Below are 20,155 nucleotides of genomic sequence, written 5' to 3' on the forward strand. Positions count from 1 at the left end.
TCGCATGCTCGCTAGGCACGGTCCTATTGAAGGTCTCATGATATTTTTATAAATTATTCAAATATAGGAAAGTACTTTTTGTTTAGATGTATCCTTGCATTCATTTATATGTATATGTGAAGGAAGAACCTACATAGTAATTGAAAACTGTAATTTACAATTTTCGGGGGAATTTTCATACGGGTTTATACTTTTCCAAAGGGGGGAGGGTATTTGCATTTTTTCTTTTATTCTGGAGAAGGATTTTTTATTCTGTATATTGCAAAATATTGAGGAAAACAAAATTTGAGAAATACGAAATGATGTTCCGTCGATAACTCCAGCATCCTCTTAAAGACTCATACACTTTTGTGCCTGGCAACCAATTCCCCTATGAGCCACGCAATAGTTTGAATAAGATATTTTTTTCCTATCTTTCTATGTCCGTCTTTAACGTCTACTATTTTGTAATACATTTTGTGTAATTCACATTTAATTTACACGATTATCAAAGGGAATGTTCAAGCTTTAATTTAAAATATAATTCATTTTGATACGATGATCCAAGTGTGTAATATTATTAGTAAATTAGTATTGTACACACATACACACACAGTTGCGAAAAAATATGCTTTTAACCCGATTGCTTTTGGATCGATCTAATATAAATTTATGCATCACCGCACGTACGGTATTATTTTGGGTATCATATAATAATTAATAGAGCAAAAATATTTTATATTCTTAATATTTTGAATGGCTCTTTTCAACTTTTCAATTTTATGTATTATAGAATTTTGTATGTATTTCCGATGTAGAAACGCGGCATTTCTCATGTTGATCTTGTAAATTATGATTTTAGAAATTCTCTTTTTTCATATAAAACATTAATTTTTTTTAAATGGCTTAATTGTCGCAGAATTTCTATAAAAGAAGGTTTCTCTTATTTTTGGTATATTTTCACATATGGATATTTATCATATTGAAATACTTTTTTTGCGGCGGAAATCGGTGGATTCTATCCATTACATTGGGGAAAAAAAATAGCAATATCCGGATCATACGGGCAGTAAGTACTAACATAGTTTTTGCCAGTGATTGCGGAGAGCGGTCGGTCGAGCGTAAAGTCCGGCCGCCTTTTGACCGCTACCTTGATGCCCTTCGATGACTCGTAATGACTACCTGCACGGCATCATAGTCTATTTTCTGCACGTATAAATGTACGCAATGCACTGCCCGTACGACCGTCTTTCACAGTATACCGCGACGTGTCCGTTGTGAAGTGGTCTCCGGAGGAGTGCAGATTTTTCCAGGTAAAGCTCTTTATGAATATTTATGTGAATTTGAATCAAGCTCTGCCTTTTCCGGATTCCGTTTCTAGAAATTTTTGATCGGCCAATTTCCAATTGATTTGTCTGAGTATACGTCGAAGATGACACACTTTTAACAGAAAAATCGCTAAAACATTATTATTAATATTTTAGCATTTTTATAATATTAACCAATAAAAGATGAGAAACTTGATAATAATTAGGCAGGATTAATTAATAATAATGCTAGTCATAAAAATAACTGTATAGAAAAAAAAGTTGAAATTACGTTTGTGCCTATTCAAAAATACTATTTTTCTAATATATATTACAAATAATTAAATGTCGTGAAAATATCATGTATTTGATCAGAAGATTGTTAATATACTTCTCGAAAAAAAAGTTTTGATATTCTTTCCATCACTTTCGAATTTATATCTATAAAGTACTTATCTTTGTTGTAATATTGTTTTGTTGTTTTATTTAATAATTTACACACGTATATATATAGGTCAAAAAAATCGAAGAAGAAAATAAGTCAAATATACAAAGGTAACACTGACATAGATGAAATTGTTTTATGGATGAGATAAGAAAATAGGGCAGAAAAATTGGAATACGTGCAGACATCGTAAATATATATTATCAAAAATCTTTTGATGAATAATATCTATTCTACAATGACTGCGTTATTAACTTTAACATTAAATGTTAAACAAGGACAGATGATGATCGGAGGCATCCGAGCGACGTTTCCGAACGCAACCAATATTTTTTTAAATTTAATTAGTCTTGAAGTTGTGATAATATTATTCATTTAATATTTATTTAATTAAATAAAATAATATTCATTAAATAATCTCTCTTTAAAAAAAAAGAAATAGAAAAAATAAAAGAATCTTGAACAACTTTTTAATTAAATTTAAATTTTGACAAACGTATCTCCTTATGGCATTTTAATTTTAAAAAACAATACTTATTTTTCTTATGACTTTCCTCTCGGATTATTCTAAACTTTCTAAATTTTGTTCATAAAAGGAAATTTACAAGTATTAATGTAGCATTTGCATAAATATATAGTATCGCGAAATTTCTTTAAACTATATATTTCTTTAACAATTTTTACATTTTTGCCAAAAAAAATTGATGTAAAATTATCCACAGAATTTGCTTGCAGCTTAACAAAAGTGTACAGTTTAGAGTTTAGATTAGGCGAATAAAGTTGATTTTCAGGAAAAACATCATATAAAAAAAAAGAGAGAAAACGCGAACAAACTGCGTCAATAATCCATATTGATATTATTGGTCCTGAGAAACTCATATGCGTCTAAATACAGATGCACCCTCGTGCTTTCCACGTCCTCGCCTTCATGCTGACTGCAGTCGTAAGGGCCGGCTGTGACGATAAAACAAAATGGTACTCTGAGTTACGATCCATAATCAAGAATTGCCCATCAGTGACGCAAAACAGCTCCGATCAGGACGAATTATTGGACATTTTTAGAAGATGCGTGCAGCAGAGAGCCATTGACACTTTGGATACTCTCCTCGACGATGATGTTATTACGATATTCGACGGAGTCGATCTGATACGACTTCATTCAAACGATGAAAACAATACAGAATATAAGTGAGTTGATTATTATAATCTATATCTAATTATCCGTAAATTAAAGAGAGGGAGAGAGAGAGAGAGAGAGAGAGAGAGAGAAAGAGAACAAATAGGCGCAGTAGGGAAGTAGATCAGAAATAGAACTCTGGCCGATAAAAGCTCAAGGCTAAAGGTATGCGAATCAGGGAGATATTGTTAAAGGAATTTTATCCAAGTTTGCTATATAGTAGATTAATATGCATTGAAGCGTGCTGCAGTAAGATTGTAATATTATATCAAAATTCGTTGAATTTCGGAAGAATGCGTTATCGCGTGCTCAAAGTTCAGTCCTATATTCAACTCTTCCAATTACTTTTCATATTATCCATTTTTCCATTTTTTGGATCCATTTTTCATAATATTGGAAATATATCAGAAGAGAGAAAAACGTTTATTACGTATCTTCAATATGCTTTTACTTGGTAAAACTGCATATTACCGACGACCTCACCGATTTCAATGATCTTGACACATGCCAACTGAGTGACCTTTACTAGATTTTAGTCGTCGCTCGTCATTCATTAAAAAGTTATTAACAAAAAAGTTTGAAAAATGATGTCTCTTTTCTACTGTATAAAATAAATTTTTTGTTTTAAAATATATTTTACCACTTTCCCCGTGAAGTGAACTCTTATCCCACCTCCCCCTCCTGCTTAGGGGTGCACGACTTCCACGCGAAGCGACTCCCACCCCACCTCCCCTCCTGCTTAGAGGCGCATGACTTTCACACGAAGCGAGTTCCACCCATCTTGCTAAGTTGCCTCGCGTGGGAGTTGTGCGCCCCTCAACAGGGAGGGAGGTGGGGTGAGAGTCGCTTCGCGTGAAAAGTCATGTAAAATATATTTTAAAACAGAACGTTCTTGTTTTATATAGCAGAAAAAAGACGTTGTTTTTTAAACTTTTTAACAAATAACGAGCGATAGTTAAAATTCATTGCAGGTAATTCAGGGTCATTATGTCAAGGTCATTGAAATCGGTGAGGTCGTCGGTAATGTACAGTTTTACCCTTTTTTGCTTTATTGAAATTACATAAGATACAATGAATATTATTAAGAAATACTATACATTATAAAATTAATTATGTATATAAGGGTTTGGAATAACAATGTGTACCGAGTGACGTGAAGGAAGTATGTGCATAATTTTGCAGTTAATTGATAATGTCAATTGTGTGATTAAAAATTGATTTTTTTCGAAGATGCAGATTGTAGTGAAAAGATTGTTTGTAAAGAGGAATATTAAGTATATTCACGAAGTTTATAATATATTAGGTTTAATTTAACATATCGTTGTTGCAAGCCCTTTAAATAAAATTATATTTACGATTAAAACACGCGCAGCGATTTTCGACAGAGATGATTCTGCCGATGAATTGGAAGAGGAGGATATCAGTTGGTCGGCAATCATCTGGAATCGAATGACACGCGTCTTGCGGACTCACGCTTTTAAAATTGACGTTGATCGTATATTTAATACAGCTGCTAACAGTCCGATGTCCGTACGAAATTTGGATAATAATATCGTTCAGGGTGAGTCATAACGCGGATCATAACGCATAAACTGTGAAACTTAACGATCATTTAAAGTTAAATTTGCGTTCCATAGGTCGGAAACGTCGTTACCGTCGTAAGAATCACATGTTCCCGCTTATGATGATGGGTCTGCTGTTGATGGGTACGATTCTAGTGCCGATGGGTTTTCAATTCCTTGCGGTGCTGGGTGGTAAAGCCCTGATTCTCGCCAAAATGGCTCTTATATTATCCAGCATACAAGGTCTGAAAAAGATAGCTACTAGTGGCGTTAATTACGGATTATATCACGTCCCAGACGGTTGGCATGACAGAAGTCATCAGGTACTTCCCAACGAGGATCAAGAACATTATCCGTTACACATGCTTCCACGTCCTTAGTTCTTTGCTAAGTGAAATTTTAAGTACAAGTCATTCGAGAAAGTTCCAACCCGACGCGTATTGTACTTTCGTCGATAAAATAGACAGTAAAACAAGATAGCACAATCGGGATTATTTCCTGAAATTGAATTATTCATGGCAGTGCTCTTGAATTTTATTAATAATCATACAACAAGAATTTTCCTTCGAGACATTTTCTCCATTACCGCATATTTACATTTCGCTGCAAGCTATTTGAGCATGCAAAGCATTCTACAATATTTGATCGATGCTACGCTAATTATCATATAGCGTATAATAGAAAGGCGTGTTCGAGGCGTTATCCGTCGACAAACTTGGAAAATAACTTTTTGTTTTTTTTTTAGTAAAATATTTTCCTGTCCCAAATTTTTTTAGAATATTAATCTCAAATTTAATTTTTATATATTTAATAATTTATGAATAGAAAATTGCAATCACGTGCGCAAAGGATCGATATTTGAAAATATTTATAATTTTGTAGATTTTTAGGTCGCCGTCACCCACATGTTGATTTATCTGCCGCAGTAGAATTGTAAATCAGCAATTGTATTATTGATAGATCTATAAATAGACTGTATTATATTTTTGCAGTTTATTTTCATCTTCATGATCACCGTTTAATCGTAAACATGAGAATCTATTCGCATTCTATTTTATTCGGACACGCGAATCTCGTCGAGGATATACAGTCTATCATATAAAAACGTCGTTTTCATATATATATATATATATATATATATATATATGTCTGAAATATAAGAGAAAAAGATTATTATTTTGTAGGAATACACGCAATGGCCACACTGCGAGTACCAGAGCGTATGCATGTTTGAAAATAATATAATTCTTTTTCGTATTTATATACACGGATGACACTTATTAGTATAATACAAATATTAAAAAACTACAAATTACAATAATATCAACAACTGATATTGTTTCGATATAGATTGTCTTATAAAGTACTATAATACTAATAATAACAGTTACATAAATTGCATGTTTAAAATTAGCATTTATGTTATAATCCACCGCAATTTAATGAATTACAACAGGTAACAATCGTGGCTGTCACGAACAGTCGCGATTATTTATTCACGAGTGTCGTCGAGATATGTCGCATTTCGTGTTTAACTAATTCTGTGGAAAAACATGCTTATACAATGACTACCATTTACATCTAAATAGATACCGTCAAGCAGAGCGATTTTGACGTCTATAGATTAAACATGGTTCTATCGTGTATAAAAAAATCGGGATTGAGATATTGACCGATATTTGCTTCTGTATTTCTGTATTTTAGCGCATAGAGGATAGATCCGTTAATAAATGAGCGATTATCAGTCAGTATCCTTGTATCAATACCTCTTTCTGTGATTGTATAAAGTAATATAAATAATTACTATAAAGTTCGATTTATTTCTGAATTATATATTTCACATAAATTTTATTGGATTGAATATTTATTTACCAAGTTAGTAGCCGTCTGTGTGTGTGTGTGTGTGTGTAATTATATTTAAGATTGCATTTATACATCTTTATAATCCAGATTGCTCTTTTTATAATGCAGATCCCTATATGAAGCGGCAAGTATTTGTGTGATATGTTATTTTCACAATGCGTGATTATTTACGGTTATAATATTCGCGGAGTACTACTTATTTAAAGTATTAGTTTCGAATTTTTCCTTAGGTCCTCATCAGTCAAATGTTCATCATACAGTCAATATTATAACGGTTTTCATCACGGACTCCGTTCGCATTCAATTACACTCCTAGCTCAAGCGTAAAGAAAACATAATAATATGTCTTGTCTTAACGTTTTTGTTACGAAAGGAAAATCATTTATAAAGCTTATGGACGTTGCCTTGAACAACGGGCGACGACTCTTCGCCGCCATCATCGATCTCGATTATAGCTTTGAGATTAAAGCTGGACGAAATAACATCGTGTCGGGACGAAAGCTATACACGTGTGCGCACACACGCGCACACACACAATATATAATATATATAATAAATATGTGCGTGTATAGCAATGATAAAGTGCACTAATCGAGCGATCGTCCATTTTACTGACAGGATGACGCGTGTCCTGTATTCCTGCTTCATGATTACGAACATCGTTATAAACATTAATATCGAAGAACATTTAAAATGTCAACCCCGTCCTCTTCCCGGCGTGGCGATACAATAAATATCGACACAGAACGTTGCGATGTAGTGATTTTCGCATCTACGAAAGAATCTGTCGATAATTCTTGTTCCCTTTGACATTCGCTTGCGATACGTGCAAAACTTATATCAAGGTATATATCTCATGTGAGCTATATGTATAATTAATGAATAACAAATGTGAATTTGTTAAAATTTGGAAAAAAGAGAAATAAGTTTGTTTGTGCTTTTGAATTGCTAATTTATTATATTTATTATTGTATTTATAACATTTCTTATTTAATCTTCTATCGTATATAAAAAACTGATCAAGGAATACAAAAATTTTCTCAAAACTGGAAAAGATAATTTTAGAAAAGAAATGTCGAAACTCATGATCGTTGAAGTATCGATCGCTTAATGAATTTGTGAAGAGGGGGAATTTTTCAAGTCAAATTTTAAAGAGAGAGAGAGAGAGATACAAATATAAATGTTTTAACGAAAGAATATGAATTTTGTGAAATTTTTACTTTTAATTTAAAAACGCCAGAAATATACGAAAATAACAAAAAGGCTCGAACGGAATATCTTTGTCCTTTTAGATCGGATAAAGTGTACATCGTGTTCCCGTCTCCAAATTCACCCTACAGTTGTAGAGCTTCGTAGCGCGTAACAATAAGGCTTGGGGGTTGCGCGCAGTCAGAACGAAGCGAGGAGGCTGTGTAGACTAGCTATAAGAGGGACGCCATGCGTCGCGACGCCATCAGAACACCTGCCGCGCTCGACTCGGCGCAACCCCCACAATATCTTGCGCCACCACTTCGATCTCTCCACAGCGATCGAAGGGCGAGGGCAACCGATCCAGCCGCGAGGGAGAAGCTCCAGTTCTTACTTGACTCGCTACGCGTTGTCACCTGTTTCTGTTTCTCCTCGATTTTGTCATCAGTGAGAGATGTTCTCCAAGTCAACTTCAACAATTCTCCTGGTCATTACCATCATCGTTGTCGTCGGCACGACGTTTCACGTTGCGAAAGCAGCAATCAGTAACGATCGCCGTCAACAACAGGTAAACGCACCGCTAGAATGTACATTTGCTTAAAAATTGAAATATGTATGAAATATATATAACTTGAAGAAACTTATTTTAAATATATCCGAGTTTAAGAACTATTATGAAATATATCAAAAAATACATAACTTGAAGAAATATATATTTTTGACAATAAAATTAGAAGATGTAAAATTAAAAGTAAAACACATAATTATTTATCTTAATTTTTACTATATTTTATAATTTTTATCATCTTTAATATGTTGTTTGTTTCGTTAGAACTAAGGATAACAAACAAAAATGATTGGAATAATTGTGGTTATTAGAATTTTTTTTAATAACAATAAATCGATCGTTTTCAAATTATTAAGAGAATAATTATTATTTATATATAGGTTGCAAGAGTCACATTAAAAAGTGATGTTAATAAAGTATCTTAAAATGTTTACACTGAATGTACATAATTTTAGTTTAATTATTTTTCTGTTTTTATATTACTTTCTTCTTTCAAAAATAATTAATTTGAAGACATTCAAAATTTAAGACTCATTTAAGAATTTTAGCGTGCAACAAACTTAATAAAAATAATATTACGGTTACAGAAGACCATGCTATATGATAAAATTATCGTAGGTTTCTTCTCCAATCAATTACCTCTTTTTTTAAGAAAATTATAAGTGCTTTATGATTCACTTAACTTATTAGCTAATTGATTTTTGCTGTATTTTTCTGGTAGGATTAGATTGACGATCGATCGATATGACTCAAATGTTTAGTGACAGTTTCGAAAATGTGTTCACTATTATAATTTTATATGTATTTATACACTGTGCGCAATAAACTTTAATAAAATCAAAGAATTTAGTTATATATAAAAAAAATAATAATTGAAGGAATAATTATTTTATCGTACAGAAAATAAAATTAAATTAAAAATATGATACTTTTAAATTAATAAATGAATCTTATTAGACACAGAATTTAAAGGTAGAAAGAGAATTTCAAAAACTAGGAACTTTTTAAGAACTTTTTTTTGTACTACAAGTGACGTCATTTGCCAACTTATAATGAGTTTTGATTCTTTACTTACAAGTAAGTCACTCTTGACTAGTTAAGGTTTGGACTTCTTTTCATCACTTTCATAAGAAAATAGAGATAAATATAACATCAAATTACTATATCAAAGACGAAAACTTAATTAGTTAAGTTTCCTACGGCTTTTTATATGTAATTATATAATAGATATAAAGCGATATCTTTTGCGAGTTTTGATTAGAATTTTTATAGAAAAGGGATCGCATGAGCGAGAAAATTTTTTAATCTGCATTACTTTGCTATTTAAAATTTGATTTCTATGATAAAATATTGTAGAGAATTGTACTTTTCTACCGATATTTTAGCTAAAATCAGAAATGAGAAAGTTGAATTTGCCATTAATCATAAACGTGCTTTATTATAGTATAGTATAGTATTAATTTCTTGTGTATTCAAAGAGAGTTAAAAAGAACAAACAAAAGACTTATAGATATATATCACTGTACCAGGGACCTCGCGTGTCACATTAACGATATGCGATAATTACCTTCCGGCCGCCGCGCGACCGGCAAATGTGCCCGTATTGCGATTCACGCCAGGGCCATCATTCAGACAGGAGACTTTGGCAATTACTATCGAGACAGGTTTATCTGGCAGGTGGGGACGGTTTTCATAGCGGCTCCCACATCCTCTCGCGACAGTCGAGAAATAATGTTAATTGAATAACGGATTTTTCGTTTCACACACGCGCGAAGCGAGGCACGCGTGGCGGTGAAAAATGTAATTTGCGCGATTCTTGTTCCAGCATGTAACGACAGATGCATACATGTGTCCGAACAAAATGCAACAAATGCTATACGAACTCCTATTTAAGTTATAACGATATGTATATATATGTATGTGTGTGTGTATGTATATATATATTTCTTTTTAACCAGATTTTATATTTACAATCGTATAAAATAGCGTGGTTCAAATTTTCACAATTTTTTTTATACTTTATAGCATGATGACCAGTGTAATTCTACAACATTCATGGAAACGAACACGTAGGAATGCGAATCAATTAATAAAAACGAGGTAGCATTGTTTTCGATATTACATTAAAACATGATCCTTTGTGAATAAAACAAATTGATTTCTATTTTACCTTTTCAAGTATATTATTTACATGCATTTAATGCACTTAACAGAAATTTATTTGCGCTTTGAAGCATATAATGTATGCGTATCATGTCGCACTTTGTGCGTTTATTGGTAATATGATAACAATAATAAAAATATTTGAATTAAAATAAAGTTTATTATTGCGACCAAAATAATCACGCAATTATTATATGTATTTATCGATTTAAAGATCTCAGCAAGAAAAGCAATATCCGTGATCGATCGTACAGTAAAACTATATAAAAGCTATAAACTTGTTCGAATGCTTAATGCAAAGAACAGGCAAAGCGTATATTAGACTTAAGTAAACTCAACCGTTATATTACGCGAAACTGATTACCGTATATTAAATTATCAGAGGGATAATGGCAATTGAGAAAACAATAAACAATAAATCTTTCATTCTTGAACTAGAAACAAACGGATAACAGCCCTTACAGCACGAAATATTGCAGCAATATTGCAACAATATCCCAATGAGAAATGACAATAAAATCGATGTCGAATCGATTTTGTTAAATTAACTAATTTGAATAATTTGCCTTTACGTAATGTAGTGTACTTTTTTTTCAGATAACAGATGAAGCAGTTGCCAATATCTTGGCTTACGAAGCGGGAGCGAAGTCTTCATTGGAGGTACCACGTGAGCATTATCGGCCAATTACAGGTAAGGAAATAATGTATATACATGTATATACATGATAACAAAATTATGTTGTAACTTGTAACATATATAAAAAAAGCAGGTAGAAAATATTTTAAATAATAAATAATATTAAAACAGCTTGTTTTATGCTAAGCAATGAAAGTAATAAAGAAAGGCCCTAATAACCTTGACCTTGATATATGTTGTCAAAGTCATGACCCTGGGTAATCTTTAACAGGTTTTAGAGGATCCCCTAATCTAGAGTATTACCATTAATATCTCATTAATCATTGCGAAAATTGCAAAATGGTAGAGGTCCTTTTCGACTCAGATTAGTCCGCTCTATCTACAAAAAGCGTTTGGCAGAAGTCTCATCGGACACCCTGTACAATCTGTAAACATGATAGTGTCTCGACGCTAAAACAGGACGCGAGTTGTTAAAAAGTTTAAAGATCTCGTTTTATTTTACGAGATATTATTTTACAATAATTTACAAAATGCATATATTAGAAGTAAGAGTAACATTAATACAATATAAACATATATGTATACACCAATCAGACCAAGATGATGGTTGCAAGACCTTCATCATACTGTTCGTATATACAATTCTCCGATATAAGTTAAAACTTATAATTTAGAATAAATTATTTTAAAAATATTTTTTATACATGTACATTTACATAGAAAACAATTCACAGGAATCAACAATTAGAATTTAATTACTAGTATTCTGTTCCAGACTGTATGTTTGTTACCTCAGAAAGCGGACCGTTCTCTTATATATCGCCAACCGATGACGACAATGTTTGTGGAATATATTTTTTAACTGATCCCGACCGCGTAGTAGAAATACATTTCCATAGCTTCGATGTTCCTTGCGATCATCGAGGACTTCTGGCAGTACGTAATCATTTAATGTACAATATGTGTTATATCACATTCATCCCAATGAGAAATATGACAATGAAATCGATGTCGAATTGACGATTTCGAATTTGATTTCGACGTCGAATCGACACCGATTCGATGTCGATTCCATTGTCATTTCTCACTGGGATATTGTTGATTAGGTAATTATAATATTGTGTGACGTAATATTACTGTTAGTTTATATTTAACGGGATATTATGTATATTAATATGAATATTTATATATAATATATAAACTGTTTCTATCGCATAGCGAAGATTCGTTTATGCTCGTCAACGGTAACAATAGGTGAAATCCTGAAAATTAAGGATGCACCGGATTGTAAAATTACCGGATAACGGATATTGGATATCTGGACAGAATGTAATATCTGATCGGATATCCGAGAAGGCAATTTCTTCGAGTCGGATATCCGATATTTTCTGGATATCTGATCGGATTCCGGGGAAATGATTTCTTTAAAAAAAAACGTATACAGAGAAAAAATTGGAATTTTGCAACAATATATAACATATTATAGCATTATGAATACGCATATATAAAATCAACAATTTAATGCTACCAAATTTCAACCGTACATATTCCCGGATACTAATGATATTCGGCTATCCAGTCGGATAGTAAAAAAGTGTCAGATAATACCGGATACCGGATACCGGATACTTTCCGGATATCCGATGCATCCCTACTGAAAATCATTTTAAAAAACAACGTCAATAATGTCATAAACGAATTGTCATAGGGCACATGCCAATTTTATCAGGACAGAAATTGAATTACACAAAATCTCTCCTCCCCTCTCAACTCTCACTCATTCCCCCTTTTGCTATTAATGGAAAACTCTTGTAGAGTAAATTAATCCAAATAATCTTACGATAGCGGTGTGCTGCGAATGTACAAAAGTCAATACTGCGAAAAGAGATTGCTTTACATACAACACAAAAAGCGAATTTTGCTCGTCGTGACTTTGCAAAATGTAATTTTCCAAAACAGATATAATTATAACTCGAATTCTTAGCTATGATGAATATATTTTTGACGATTTCCTTTTTCAGTTATTTTTTTTTCAATTATTTCTTATTGGTGTGCCATACGACATCTAATACTAATAGCATATCGCTTAAAAATGATTTTTGTATGCAATACATAAAATTCATAATTATAATATGTCTGTACATATACACATAACTATATAAGATTTTTGTATGAACTAAAATTATTACGTATACACTTTATAAAATTCTACCTCGCGACATCAATAATTATAATTATAGCATAATATTCAATTTTTACTGCATTCTGTGATTTTAATCTACATATATAAAAAAGTCTATATACTTTTATAAAATATTTACATAATGTATATATTTACATATATATATTTGCACACACACACAAACGTATATACATAGATAATGGAGATAAAATAATTTAATAATTTTAGTTTTATTTCAACATTTTATATTATTTTATAATACAGATACGTGTGTAACACAGTTAGTAAATAGTTAATTGATCGTTATTTGGAAGGTAATCGATGGTTGGGAAATGAATGGTGAAGTATTTCCGAGCGAAAACGACCATTCATTATCAATGAAGGAGAGGACGAACGAGTTCTGTGGTAAGAATAAATGGTACAGGAGAACTTTTACGAGTTCGCAGAACGCTGCACTCCTTCAATATAGAGTACCTCTACGTGGGAAGGGCTTTGTCATATCTGCGAGATATCAAAAGAATCCAAGACGTAAGTATTATATTACTCGATTATGAATTTTCTAAAAGAAACTTAACTTTTTTAGAATTATATTTTTATATAAATATTAGAGAAATATAAATATATATGAAAAGATATAATTTATACCCAGTAAATGCTCAATATTCTTGAAATATTCATAAAATAATAAATATCTATGAAAAGATATAATTTATACCCAGTAAATGCTCAATATTCTTGAAATATTCATAAAATGTTCCTAAAATCCCTCCAAAAAAACGTTCCAAGAATTCCAAAATATTCCGAATATTTACGCTTTGTAAAAAAAACGTCAATTAAAAATTTTATTTGTATGTCGTTACATATTCCAAGAATGCTCCATATACATTCCGCAAAATTTTAATTTTTCCAAATCAGGTTGTCTGAATCAGTTTTCAAACAAAATTTTACTTCGGAAAACACATTTAAATGTTTTCTCACCTCGGAGCCCAATTTTGAGGCTCACTTTACAAACGAAGTGCTATGCTCCTTATATTCTCTCCTAGGTGATTCTTGTTTGAGTAAATGCTCTTTGTCGCGATCTTCTGTAGCAGAAATGTGTAGTACTGCTCGCTCGCTCGCAATTTTCATGAAATATACAAGGAGTATTGACTCAATATTCGGAAGATTTCATCGACAGTTGCACATTTTATGACGATTCTTTTATTGTTCCGGAATATTCGGTATATTGGTAATACGAATCGAACTTTCTGTGAATATTTATTAGCTGGGTAGTTTTATTACATTTTTAAAAGAATGTAGAAAAAAAGTAAGATCGAAATATCTTCATAAAATGATTAATATATATAGAATTAAATAATGATTTCATTATACAAGTATCGCTTTTATATTTGTTTAAATATTTTATTCAAATTATATGTATACGATACATTATTATAAGGGTTATGGCACATAAAAAAACTTAAGCAGTAAAACATAAATAATAAGCGAATTGACCAATTACAGTAAAGACCGCAAGCCCATGAGCAATAGCTAATTTAATATATGTTGATTTCCTTACTGCTTACGTCTTAATATTTTTCTATGAGTAACAAATATATCATTAGAATTCGAAATGATAGTCAGAAAATCGATGCTGTTTGTTTTCAATATTTTAATCTTACAATTCTATTATATCCCTAAACAGGAAAAAAGGTGAAAATAAAAATCGGAGTATAATTTGAATGTAATAAGGGAAAAATGACAGAAGCACGTTAATAAAACTTCTATAAGAGATGAAAGTTGAGACAATGAAATATAAAAGAAATATAAACGTTCCTTTTATATTTTATTGGCCGGTATTCGTAGTTATTCTTATATTTAAGATTGTCATCTTCAATACAATTTTAAGATATTTTAAGCCATTCACAAGAGTCGTATTAGCATTTTACTTAAAACGGTTTTAAAATGAAAAAGGGCTATGAACACCGGGCTATTGTTTCAATTTATGCCTCTTAAAAGTTCTAAATTATTTGTTTATGCTTCTGTCACTTTCCCGCTTTTAACATTTGACTTACGCTTCGATTTTATTTTCAGAGATGATACAGGCTTCACTCTATTTCAAGCTTGAATATTCAATGTGCTGGATATTAAGTTCAATTGAATTTAATGATCTTTCTAGAAAACGTACTACGAGACGATTTCAATTTTGACAATTTCAGTATCAGTTATCGATCTCCGACACGATAATAGGATCTTCGACAGAGGAGAGCGATCGATTTTCAGTGGAACGCTATTATAAGTCTCGCACAGGAAAATATTGTACAGTTTAATGAATTATATTTTTTTATGAACCGAATAATTAAGTTTACTTCAGGAAGGAAGATGACAAGAAAGAGGGCAGAATGATGGACCAGACATTCGTAAATTAAAACATATTAGGTCTGCAAAGCTAAAAAGTAATTGTAAAAATCGGAAAAATGTCCTACTTTCTTTTTGAACAAAGAAAGAGAAGATAAACAAGAAAGTATAATGATTTAATGAATTATATTTTTTCATGAATCAAATAAAGTTTCCGCAAGCAGATATTTAAAAATTAATACATGATCGAGACAAGAGTATTATTATATGTTTGGTTAAATAACAAATACAAAAACCATTTCTAGCTGATTCTAAAGCGGTCTAACAATATATGTAGTTAACGTGTTTTAGACTGTTGTATTCTTTGCTTTTCAGCTTGCAACGTCTTGTCAGTAAGCACAACGGATCCATTCACTCTTCGTAATTATGGCAGACGGATTAATTGTACCCTCATGGCAGTGTACCCTGGTGTCGTACAAATAATTGCCCTCGGAATCGGCGGTAGCTCCCACGGCATCGTTCATACAACCGAAACCGGCACTTTGCATAAAGTATGTTGTAAAATGTAAAGTCTTCTTCTTCAGACGCAGTTCGTAGTTATTGCCCTCATTCGCCTTCAATGTTTCATCTTCGACACAATCAAAATAAATTATGTTGCTCAGACATAACGCTTTTTCATTTATTTATATTATATCAAGTTTAAAAACTAAATTTAATGATAATTATCCTTTGATTGTGCTGAATAAGTCTATCTAAAATTAGCAATTCTTATCTGCTTTTTATTTAAAATGACTAATCTATATTTTAAAAATTTGTGTTTCAAGAGAATTTTTTAACTGAAAATATACACTCACCAGCAAAAAAACGGGCTAAATTTTAGCATAAATTTTTTATATTTTTAATTAGCGATAATACAATGAAAAATCATCGTATCGAGATGAACCACAGCTCAAATTAAAGCTTGAATTCCCCTTGATGATCATACAGATCAAATTTGAGTTACGCGAAATGTAATATAAAATGGCAGACGTTGAAGGCAGACATAAAAAATAGTTAAAAAAATTTTTTCTTTACACTTTCTATTACGCTACTCAGGAGAATCGGCTGCACACAAAAGTGTATGAGTCTTTAAGCTCATTGATTTCCAAACAAATCCAAATATATTTTAAACATTTTTCTACAATTTTTTCTAACAAAGTTATACCGTTTTAAAGAAAGTGTTACAAAATGACAACTTTTTCTTATAAACTCAGTATAATTTAGAAACAAATTATTGTAAAAAACTTTATCACTTTAATTTCCTTCCTGATAAAGTTTCCTACAATAATTTGTTTCTAAATTATACTGATTTTACAAGAAAAAGTTGTCCATTTTGTAACACTTTCTTTAAAACGGTATAACTTTGTTAGAAAAAATTGTAGAAAAATGTTTAAAATATATTTGGATTTGTTCGGAAATCAACGAGCTTAAAGACTCGTATACTTTTGTGCCACGCAGCCGATTCTCCTGAACAGTGCAACAGTTTAAAGAAAACGTTTTTTTAAACTATTTTTCGATGTCCGCCATTTTGTATTATATTTTATGTAACTCAAATTTGATCTCCATGATCATCAAGGGGAATGTTCAAGCTTTAAATTGAGCTATGGTTCATCTCGATACGATGAGTTTTCATTGAATTATCGCTATATTATTTGAAAATATTAAAAATTTGTGCTAAAATTTAGTAGCCCGTTTTTTTTACCGGTGAATATATTATATAATATATAAAAAACAAACTGTTTCCATGAAAATTAAAACTCGTTTGTATATATAAAAAGTTTTACTCTCTTTTTTTACAGTAGCTATATTTTTTTCCGATATATATTATATTCGTGTGATCGATTTATTTTCAGTGCAATGCAGGGAGTCCGCGAGATCAAGTGCAGATCGGAGGCAGCCGCGGTTTCGATACGATAAAACTCGACGTAATTGATTCAATTTGCGGCATTGATTCCAAACCTGGTAATGAATCTTTCATACATAGAATCAGCGAATGACGATTGAAAGTGCTGTAGTAAAACAATGTTATTTTCATACATTCATATAGTCCTTTTTGTACTTTGTATATGTATTTAGCATCATGTTTATACAATGACTACTTCATATGTATAATTGAATTTTTTATCTATACTTATAAAGCTAATTTTGATATTTTAGATATAAAAGAGCTCGTAGTGTACGACGTAACAGTGGTACGACTATTATCGAGCGGTTACTACGACAACTCAGTGACGGTGGCAATAAGTCCAATAGTAGACAACAGTTTACTGGATTCCGCTTCCGGTCTTTAAACTGACTGCTTCGTACAATTTCATCATTGTTCGCCGCACTCGCCACGTGCAGCATCTATTGATCTCGATGTTTATCTTCGAAGATGCGGACACAACGCCAACATCGGGTCGTGTAAAACATAGTATCTCTCTGATAGTTTACAGATTATTCATGTATTTGTGTTATATATGCTAAAAACCGGATATAGAATATCACATACAGGATGTTTAGGAATTCAACCGACAACGTTCGTAGAAGCAGGTAGAGCGGACTAAACTGAGTCGAAAAGTTCTCTACCATTTTGCAATTTACGCAATAGTTAATAAGATATAATTAATTACTAAAAATTGCCGAATATTGGTCTTCGACAATTTTTTTCTCAAATACTATCAATTTTACAGAAAAACTGCAAGAGACAAAAATTGTTTATTTTCTTCTCATAGAACTCTAAGAATTTTCTCAGAATTTTTTTATCAACTTTTTAATATTATACTTTCTTATTGGCAACTATTTTTAACAACATGAGAAAATACGGTTAAAAAATTATTAAAAACCAATATTTAGCGATATTTGGTAAATAATATTTTGTTAATTTTTGCGAAAATTGCAAATTAGTAGAGGACTTTCCAACTCAGTTTAGTCCGCTTTACCTATCCACGAGCGTCGATTGAATTTCCGAACATTCTGTATAATACGAGTGAAATAAGATGAGTTCTATTAAAGACTGATTATTCTAATTAATTATTCTAATTGATTATTCTAATTTTTCTTTTCTCATATTCTTTGTCAATACAATTATATTGTTCTATTTTATAATATTAATTGTTATATTACCAAGTATTAATTTTTAAATAAATTAATTTAATTATTAAATGTGCTGTCGTGTATGATTCGAACATCAAATTTTTATTAATGGATTAAGATGCAGATTATATATATTCAACATTTTATTTAATTTATATTAAATCATGAAATGTTTTAAAAAAATGGAGTATTTTAACATTTATTTTAACATAATTTCTAGTTAATATTAATATTAGTACGAAAGTTAATGTAATGGATTTTATGACTAAAATGAATTATGTTTTAAGTGAAACAAATGTAAAACAGTAAATATTACGAATATTTGTGTTTATTTAAGTTAGTAAACAGTTGAAATAGTAGATTCCTTAGACATTCTCAACCGCCGTTAAGAACGATATTATGTATGTACGATAGTAGCTTTAGAAAAATAAATTTGTGTTAACTACTGCATTAATTTGATAACACTGCAAATATTTGACGTATGTAAAAAATTAAACATAAAATGTAAAAACAATAAATTAATTAAATTAATCTAATATTAAATTATAGTTTAAAATAAATTGGAAATATTAAGTTTAAAATATTTTTTATCGACAATCATGTATGTACATACAACAGAAATAAATAGGATATATGATTTGATCTAAACCATGGTGGAAGGGATTAACATGGTGTAAGGAATTGACATGATGTGCTCAGTTTGGGCAGAGAGAAACCTGAGAGCGGCCATCCCGGCCTTTTTTCTGTAATGCTTCTAACTGCCCGTACACTAGCGACACCAACGTCTATTTTCGAGCTGCGGGAACTACGTACCATGTCCATTTTCAAGATCCCCCCGTCACGCCGATAAAATCGTATCGTCGAAAGTGGACGTGGTACACCACAAATTATAGATGTGAAGAAAAAACTACTTTTCGCGACGGGAGGATCCCGTTTGCCTACAGTTCTATAATATCAAAATAATATCAAATATGTTCCACTGATGTATAACAATGTAATAACAATGTAAAAGATGGGGTATGGTATTCTAATAAATAATTATCCGGCGCTCGACAACGATCGCGAACGTTCATCGACAAGATCGCGAGAAAATTCAACTGCCACACACATTGTTTTACGCACGATCAATTCTACGTCGTTCTCCCGAACAAGCATCGCAGACATTTGTCGCACTCGCGCGTTTGAATTGACAAAATTGACGACGAAAGACGCTGTACGTTTGCGCGAGCAACCGTGCTACGAGTCGCGTGAATCCCGTAAAACAGTGTCACAACGCGCGGAATTTTCGATGGACTGTATGACCTACTGCCTAAAATTATACGATCTCAAATGCCAAGACGGCGCATAATGAGTCAAAAATGAAATGCGTACCTAACAAATCCGATCCAATTATTCAGTCTTGCCTTTGTGTCCGAACAGTGAAGACGGAAAGTTCATTCGCGGCCGTTGCTGGACACTTTGAAGATCATTGGCTAGGCATCCTCCGCTTTTGTTTTCTCCCTTTACTGCTGCACCTGAAGCACATTACACATACACATGAGACTCAACACGCACGAAAATATATATTCATATAATTTCGACGAGCCGGGTCGAAAAGAAACGCAAAATTCACCTCATTTAGCCTCCGGTATTC

General features: G+C 31.7%; 2 protein-coding genes across 2 annotated transcripts; both read left to right on the forward strand.

The window, feature by feature from the left end:
• The first annotated feature begins 1,031 nt into the window (after positions 1–1,031).
• LOC108765401 (uncharacterized) lies at positions 1,032–5,203 on the forward strand. The gene is given in 5 exon segments (XM_083287370.1): positions 1,032–1,249; positions 1,252–1,292; positions 2,627–2,919; positions 4,294–4,469; positions 4,546–5,203. Coding segments are annotated over 5 exon segments (867 nt in total). The 5' UTR covers positions 1,032–1,197; the 3' UTR covers positions 4,851–5,203.
• A 2,603-nt stretch (positions 5,204–7,806) lies between these two features.
• Positions 7,807–18,031, forward strand: crh-BP (corticotropin releasing hormone binding protein). The gene is made up of 7 exons (XM_018514090.1): positions 7,807–8,089; positions 10,850–10,943; positions 11,665–11,825; positions 13,386–13,599; positions 15,784–15,959; positions 17,301–17,409; positions 17,605–18,031. Exons 1-7 carry the CDS (start codon positions 7,976–7,978, stop codon positions 17,736–17,738), a joined length of 1,002 nt encoding a protein of 333 aa, XP_018369592.1. The 5' UTR covers positions 7,807–7,975; the 3' UTR covers positions 17,739–18,031.
• Positions 18,032–20,155: the final 2,124 nt, after the last annotated feature.

This window comes from Trachymyrmex cornetzi, unplaced genomic scaffold, assembly GCF_001594075.2.
Source record: "Trachymyrmex cornetzi isolate Tcor2-1 unplaced genomic scaffold, Tcor1.1 scaffold488, whole genome shotgun sequence".
Classification (NCBI taxonomy): domain Eukaryota; kingdom Metazoa; phylum Arthropoda; class Insecta; order Hymenoptera; family Formicidae; genus Trachymyrmex; species Trachymyrmex cornetzi.